The sequence below is a fragment of the Sinocyclocheilus rhinocerous genome, unplaced genomic scaffold, assembly GCF_001515625.1.
Source record: "Sinocyclocheilus rhinocerous isolate Xijiao unplaced genomic scaffold, SAMN03320098_v1.1 scaffold964, whole genome shotgun sequence".
Classification (NCBI taxonomy): Eukaryota; Metazoa; Chordata; class Actinopteri; order Cypriniformes; family Cyprinidae; genus Sinocyclocheilus; species Sinocyclocheilus rhinocerous.
The window spans coordinates 202,069-210,266 of NW_015655397.1; the positions used below are offsets into that span (position 1 = coordinate 202,069).

At 35.6% G+C, this 8,198-nt stretch overlaps 2 protein-coding genes across 2 annotated transcripts in view; both read right to left on the reverse strand.

The window, feature by feature from the left end:
* slc47a2.1 (solute carrier family 47 member 2, tandem duplicate 1) overlaps positions 1-2,984 on the reverse strand; it is a 9,538-nt gene extending 6,554 nt beyond the window's left edge. The window contains exons 1-8 of the mRNA XM_016525001.1: positions 2,697-2,984; positions 1,944-2,045; positions 1,796-1,864; positions 1,572-1,720; positions 1,271-1,313; positions 1,113-1,157; positions 768-865; positions 516-613 (exon numbers count right to left, since the gene is read on the reverse strand). Coding sequence (XP_016380487.1) covers positions 516-613; positions 768-865; positions 1,113-1,157; positions 1,271-1,313; positions 1,572-1,720; positions 1,796-1,864; positions 1,944-2,045; positions 2,697-2,879 — 787 coding nt within the window. The 5' untranslated portion in view covers positions 2,880-2,984. The remainder of the gene's footprint in view (positions 1-515; positions 614-767; positions 866-1,112; positions 1,158-1,270; positions 1,314-1,571; positions 1,721-1,795; positions 1,865-1,943; positions 2,046-2,696) is intronic.
* Positions 2,985-5,665: 2,681 nt separating this feature from the next.
* The window catches only part of slc47a2.2 (solute carrier family 47 member 2, tandem duplicate 2), an 8,991-nt gene continuing 6,458 nt past the window's right edge, over positions 5,666-8,198 (reverse strand). Inside the window, exons 13-17 of the mRNA XM_016524998.1 lie at positions 7,180-7,249; positions 6,825-6,957; positions 6,176-6,270; positions 6,017-6,095; positions 5,666-5,904 (exon numbers count right to left, since the gene is read on the reverse strand). Of these exons, the coding sequence (XP_016380484.1) occupies positions 5,666-5,904; positions 6,017-6,095; positions 6,176-6,270; positions 6,825-6,957; positions 7,180-7,249 (616 nt within the window). The remainder of the gene's footprint in view (positions 5,905-6,016; positions 6,096-6,175; positions 6,271-6,824; positions 6,958-7,179; positions 7,250-8,198) is intronic.

The window sequence follows — 8,198 nt, forward strand, 5'->3', positions numbered from 1 at the left end:
CGCTCCCTGTGCAAGCAGGTGGTCACGTTGGTTATGTTGACGGAAGTTAGCCTATTTTCAGGCGCTGCGAAATATCATTTTCTGTCGGTCTTAGTACACGATGTAACTACAGAAGAGTCAAGTTTTAAATAGGAAAAATATCGAAACTCTTTGGTCATTTTTGAGCGAGATGCTAACGGTCTAATCAGATTCAATGATCTATGCTAAGCTACAGCTAAAAGTGCTACCGCCAGACCCGGAGATCAGCTGAATGGATTAGAAAACAGTAAAACTCAACTGTTTAACTTTAGGGGAGTTGGAAAATGAGCCTATTTTCAAAAATAGTGGAGTGTTCCTTTAAACATTTCAAAACTAGCTTGTAGTGAAAAGGCATGTGGTGAAAATACATTTACCAGTCACATTCCTTGACTCTTTTAAGTTTTGAATGTCATATTGCACTATAAAACAGAGCAAATCTTTTGTGTCCTATATAATAAACCATACACTCAAATAACCCAACCAAATAAAACAGTCACCATCCCATGTGGCTTTATGCAGGTCCTTCCAGCGGATGTATACGTAGAGAAACACAGCTAAGGAAAACTGGGAAATAGTGTTTGCAGCAGCAGATCCTCTGTGAGTTCGAAAAAATGAGAAACCCCCCCCCACACAAAACAATAAGTTATTGCGACCTCATTATTACTTTTAAGCCTTGGTTCTTTAGAAATAAATGAAAACAAACTAAGATCCATGGAAACAGGATAAACAGAATCTAGACAGCTTCTTACGGCACACCAAGATCAAGCAGATGAAGGAAGATGTAGTTTATTAAAGCATTGAGGATGTTTCCTGCTGCTCCTGTGATGACCTGAGGCCAAATAATACCCTAAACAAACAAAGAAAAACAGACCATCATACTGAAAATATGGTAACATTAAAATGACCAATTATTATTCAAGTCAAAAATATTATTTCATATCTAAAACACACACTCGCATATATTTTATTGCTTAAATCAGGTAAAAATAGCTCTTTAAAGTACCAATTGCTGGTTCCCACTTTTTACAGTGTAGGCTATATATGAACACTAAACTCAGGCAAAATAACAATGGAAAAACATTGCCTGGGTTTACCTGATTTTGAAGATACCGTCCTTGCAGCTGATACATAAAGGCTGCCTGAAAATAGTTTTTAAAAGTCATATTGTGGAACATATAATGGAATAGTTTTTAATTTATTAATTATTCATAGTTATAGTGGAAACATTTAAAATGTTTAATGTGTCACTCACAGGCAGAGCAGGCATGAATATTTTTACATAGAGTTGTGACAGACTGTTGAGAGAGAGAGAGAGAAAATAATCACACACAGTTAAAGAAGCTTCACTGACACAAACTGTAGGTCCATGTGACTGTCACATGCCCAAATGATATGACATTGTGTTTAAACCAACTTATTTCACAATACTTCTGTAATTTACTTCCATTAAAATATCCTGACAACTAGTGTTTTATCAGCAGATTCAGGTACGTTTTGCTAAACAGGAACATTATTTAATGCATAACATCCAGTAAATGCTGAAAGTGTCAGACCTGGCCACACTGGGACTCTGTCGGACAGCCAGCAGGATGGGCTCGGTGTTGATGAGCAGCGCCCAGCAGGGGAAACAGGCCAACAGGAGGATGAGAATCCCTCTCTGCAGTATCACACCCACCCGCTTCAGATTATTACTGCCAAACGTCTGGAGGACACAATTCAATTCAAATGACACCTGAGTACAAACGACACTCACATTACTGAACATTCACTATCAGACCTGAGAGATGAGTGTATCGCATGCAGATGCCAATCCAGAGCCGATGGAGATGCCGGTCACATTAATAACCTGTGAGCAAAAAGGATGTATTTACAAACACAATGAGAGATTTAATGATTGCCATAATTAAGTTATTTTGTGAACTCACAGCAATAGCCAGAGCCACAGCGGCCAGTTCAGTTTTCCCCAAGTGTCCACAGAACACAGTGCTGATAAAGCTGATCAGAAAGATCATCAGCTGAGATATAAACTGCATGAAGAGAGAAAACATTTTGAGGATGTGATAACAACCACAAGACATTGTCACTTTATTCAGTGTTAAAGCTACAATATTGTAATATTGATTTGTCATGTCCCCTGTTCTTGAGACAAAACTGATTACAGCCACTACTGACTAAGTATTTGAAAATTATTTTACATTATTCTGCTAAACGTACTATTCATTTACATTCAGGTGCAACCTCCAGCTTATTTTTTATAAACAAGTCTCAGAAAATGTGTTTATATAGATGAATCTATAAACAGACAGACAGATAGACAGATAGATAGATAGATAGAGAGAGAGATAGATAGATAGATAGATAGACAGACAGACAGATATACTTAATTAAATCCATCTGTCTATTTTTAAAGATGCATATTTATGTTCTTATGTCTTCTACAAAATTTAAAGTGTGATCACATCATGCCTATTGCTATTATGTTTAAAAACTTATAATTTAATTACATTATTTTGTTTTATTGTCAAGGTTAACTTTCCATTCAAAGAAATTAAAATTTTGAACTTTACAAAACGTTTTTCAATCAACACTGAATTAAAATCATCTCGATATATGATTAGTAGATTGTCTACAAGCAAAGTTTAAAGAGCCTTTAAAATCTATACACTTTTCATACTTACCACTGGTCCAGCCAGTTTTAGCAGCTCTACAATTTCTTCTTTATAATTCACCGGTATCAAACTCCGGAGTTTCTTTCGACATCCTCCACAAACAACCTGTGAACTTGACGTTGACTGATCATCATCACTTTTCTCCGGTTTTGAGTGCCAGTTTATCTGGGTTACTGTATTAATACTGTCCATTTTCGTTATTTCTAAAGTCTTTGACACAAAACAGCTTATATTTGGTTACAATACAGGACAACATCTGCATGAAAGATATTGTGCTAAAGGTCCATTGCAGGGAGACGTCTGGGTGGATCTCAAAATGTGGTAGTAAGTTTAGCCCTGCCTGCTGAACTCCACTAGGTTATTACATAAACAGAAGTCACTGCATGCTCGGGTCAGGTTTCATTAAAGGGGCAAAAGCATTTAAACAGAAGTTTCAATAGAGACAATTGAGACTGTGGAACTTCATTATATATATATATATATATATATATATAATTATTATTCAGCTTTTAATACACTGCTGATTTCAAGTTCTTACACAAGTCATTTTCATTTTCTTACCAAGAATGCTATGTTGAGAGCAAATATCAGGGACACTGTAATTGGGAATCCCACAAAATATCCCACAGTATGTTACAAAGAGCACCAATGATTTACTTTCGATCACCTCTGATAATGCATATACAGTAAAATAGCCAACAATTGAAAAGAGTGAGCGAGACCGAGAGAGAGAGAGAGAGAGAATTTTATTTTTTTAATTCTGGAAAATACAATGAATTATAAAAAATAGAACGAAAAGGTAAAGAAACATACTTTTATTTTTACACAATAATATGTAACATTATATTAACAAACTGCAAATTGCATTAACAAACACTGGCTGAAAGCTTTATATTCTGTACTTGCATGACACGGCTGATCATGTGATGTCAACCCTCTCTATGTAGAAGAAGCTTTATCTAGAAAATTCCTGTGAATAACAGTGTACACCATTTCACAAAAACATGATTTATTTTAACTATAAATTTACTTTAATCTACTATATTGAGACAGCAGTTTACAGAAAAGAAGAAGAAGATCTATGCATGCACATAAAACAACCTGATCTGTCATGACTCATCAGAAACTCTTTCACTCAGTTGAATCATCTTCAAATCATCTTAAAGAGTCACACAGTAAACTACAATCTGGTCAAATATTAAATAAAGGAGATCATACTGTGCATGGGAATTAAAACTGTTACATATTGTTACTTGGCCAGTGTCTGCGACTTCACTGAAAAATATTCTGATTCATTATGTACAGTATGTATGTATTTATTTTTTAATTTTTGCAGTTTAATTACTAGTGAAAATTGATAAGACACAAGGGCAGGGAAAAGTACATGGGATAGAAACAGGAACATGATGCACCTTTTACAATATGGAACACATGCTCTCACAGACACAAATTACTCTAGTTATTTGTTTACATCCCTTTGATTTTTAATACTGTGTTCTTACCTGAATGATCCACAGCTGTGTTTTTTTGTTTAGTGATACTTGTTCATGAGTCCCTTGTTTGTCCTGAACAGTTAAACTGCCTGCTGTTCTTCAGAAAAATCCTTCAGGTCCCACAAATTCTTTGGTTTTCCAGCATTTTTGTGTATTTGAACCCTTTCCAACAATAGAATTTTGAGATGAAAAACAAGGCATTAAGAGCAACTTTTGAACAGAATGGAGATAAATAAATATCATATGTTTTTCATTTAGTACAACCCTTCAGAGGCTACAGAAGATAGTTACATGTTCCCCAGGAGACAAACTAAGTTAAATTTACCCTGATCTTCAAATTCAAAAAGTTTTTCACCCCCCACCCCACCAGGAGGTAGGTGTGTCACTGTCAAAGTCTACAATCAAGAGAAGACTTCACGAGAGCAAATACAGAAGGTTAAACACAAGGTGCAAACAAGGCCAGATTAGATGTCTAATCTAAAAAAGCCAGACCACTTCTGGAAAACATTCTTTGGACGGCTGGAATTAAGATCAACCTGTACCAGAATGACGGGAAGAAAAAAAATATGGAGATGGCTTGGAAAAGGTCATGATCCAAAGCATACAACATCATCTGTGAAACATGGTGGAGCAGTGTGATGGCATGAGCATGTATGGCTTCCAGTGGCACTGGGTTACTGGTGTTTAGTGATGATGTGAAAGAGGACAGAAACAGCCGGAAGAATTCTGAAGTGAATAGGGATATACTCCCTGCCCAGATTCAGCCAAATGGAGCAGGAAGTTGATTGGACAGCGCTTCATAGTACAAATGGCAGATGACCCAAAACATACAACAAAAGCAACCCAGGAGTTTTTTTACGTAAAAAAGTGGAATATTCTGCAATGGCAGAGTCAATCTCCTGATCACAACCCGATTGAGCATGCATTTCACTTGCTGAAGACAAAACTAAAGGCAGGAAGACCCACAAACAAACAACAACTGAAGTCAGCTGCAGTAAAGGCCTGGCAAAGCATCACAAAGGAGGAAACTCATTGCCTGCAAAGGATTCTCAACAAAATATTAAAAATGAATATTTTATTTATGGTTACATTTATTTGTCCAATTACATTTGAGCCCCTGAAAATTGTAAATGTTATATACAAATATATAACATTTTATGTTATATATTTGTTCAACCCCTTAAATTAAAGCTTAAAGTCTGCATCACATCTTGATTGTTTTATTTCAAATCCATTGTAATGGAGTATAAAGCCAAAAGCACAAAAACTCAATCAGTGTCCGTATACATCCGGACCTCACTGAATATATATATCTTATATATATGTCTTAACTAACAGGATCTCTGTAGTTGTCAAGGTTTTTTTTTCCCCCTGCAATGTTTTAAAACAACAGAATGGGAGAAGAAAACACATCTACATCAAATACTATTACATTTGCTTTTTTTTTTTTTTTACATTTTCAATACCTACAAATCCCTGAACTTACTATACTCTGAGAAATCCAGTGAGCACCCCATTTAACACAATCCCTCCAGCTAGTATAAGCAGCATGAAGAAAACCGCAAGTCCTCGACGGACAACCAGCTGTTTGGTGGTCAAAACCGCACCAACTGTGACCAGTGCAACAGCATTTGTTATTCCTCCTTCTCTTTTACTGAGCCCTTCGAGGTCTGTGTTTGCATCTGTCTGGCCTTCTTCATTGTGCTGGGACTGCTGTGGTACTTCTGTTCAAGAATGAACAAAAGACAACATAATCAGTCAATAGACAAAGTCCATGATGAAAGACACTTTTTTTTTTTTGACCACTGAGGTCATCATATAACAGACAGAAACTACCTTCTGTATAGCCCTTATTTTCCATAGCATAAGATTCATCTTTGGTCTCAGGGACTTGTACACCTGCTCTGATTAAAGCCTGAAAATAAGAAGATAAAGACTGCAGTCATTATCTATCCAAATAGACTATATAGATGTGGATGAAGTAAAATGTCTCACCTCTTGAGTCGCTTTTTTCCAGTCCAGTTTGCAAATGAGGATGATGAAGAACAAGGACTGTAGGAAAACACAGCCAAAAAACCCAATCCAGAGACCTAACAATAAAAAGGTATTCAGCATGGTAATGTTGTTTATTGGCTCAGTTACAGTACTTATATAGAGCAATAGTGTACAGCGTTAAATAGCTGTGTCACTACAAATGGCATCAGGACATAAAGAAACCTCTTATCTACACTCTTAAAAATAATGGTTCTTTATTGGCATCTATGATTCAATGAAGAAGCTTTATCATCCATGGAATCTTTCCATTGCACAAAAGCTTCTATTGAGAAGAAGTTTCATCAGATTATTAAAATGTTCTTCACACCAAGAAAAAAATATTCTTTTAAGAACTCTTCACTGAAAAGTTCTTTGGGGAATGCAAATAATTCTTCTATGACATTGCTGAAAAAACACCACTTTTTAACCCTTATTTTTAAGAGAGTACTATGGAAAGGCATTCAAATTGAAATAAATAAATGTCTCTTTTGGTATTCCACGTTTGAAAGAAAATCATAGGGTGAAGCATACATTTGTACAAATTACAGCTTCCTATTTCCAATATTTCAAAATGATGAAGTAGCTTTAATGTAGCAATCCACTTTATTACCAATTATGCCCATGTTGAGAGCAAACATCAGGGACACTCCAATTGGAAATCCCACAAAATAATATCCCACAATGTTACAAAGAGCACCAAGCAGTTGCTTTCCAACACCTCTGACAATGCCACCTGTAATAGCCTACAATCAGAACACATTTGGATGATCAAAAAATTGACAATATCAAAATGGATTCACAATATGTGTGATACAAAGAGCAGGCCGCTTGAAATTAATAATTCTAATGCTATGAAGCTTTATGTTTCCTTCCCAGTCCATATATCTCCAAACAAAAAACTTAAAAGATGACAAGACTATTTTTCAAGCATACAAACTTTGTTTAAAGAACATTAATAAACTTACCGAAGTGGCATCAAATAGATGAACAAAGCCATACATGACCATGACCTCTGATACTCTGAGGACAATTTCCCGGCAAGACAGAGAGTTACAGAGCCAATAAAGCTCTTCTCCATCATTTGTGACCCTGGAGCACAAAACCAGTCTTAAGTCGCTGGGGTATATTTGTAGCAATAGCCAAAAATACATTGTATGGGTCAAAATTATTGATTTTTCTTTTATGCCAAAAATCATTAGGATATTAAGTAAAGATCATGTTCCATGAAGATATTTTGTAAATTTCCTACTGTAAATATATTAAAACTTCATTTTTGATTAGTAATATGAATGGCTAAGAACTTCATTTGGACAACTTTAAAGGCGAGTTTCTCAATATTTTGATTTTTTTGCACCCTCAGATTCCAGATTTAAAATCTCGGCCAAATATTGTCCTATCCTAACAAACCATACATCAATGGAAATTATTTATTCAGCTTTCAGATAATTTTTCGAAAAATTGACCTTTATGACTGGTTTTGTGGTCCAGGGACATATTTAATGAAAAACCAGTCACACAATCAACAGAAACCGTATACAACATAGTTTCAACATTGTCACGTGTTTAACACTAGAACCGCCACGGGGTACATTTTACCCGTGGCTGTTTTTAAAACGTACATAAAATATCTTTAATAAAACATTCAAGTCTCACAGTCACTGACTTTTACTAAAATTGTGTGATTTACAATCCCCTGTTGTTAAAAACTGTTTAGATAAAACCAGATCAAAAAACGGGGCATTTATACCTATAATAAGCGCCAGCGTGGGTCAAATTTACCCGCTATATAATGCCTGTATGTTCGCACTGTCATTTTCGTGCTGCTTATGTTTTAACATAGGCTAGTACATTGCTAGACAACACCTTTCACAATAATAGCCTGTTACAGCCTGTACCCAAATATGTATTTACTTCATTCTAATTCTCCTTGTCAGTGCAGGCTTGTTTAGCTTAATATTGACCGTTATGAAAAGTGACTAGTGTA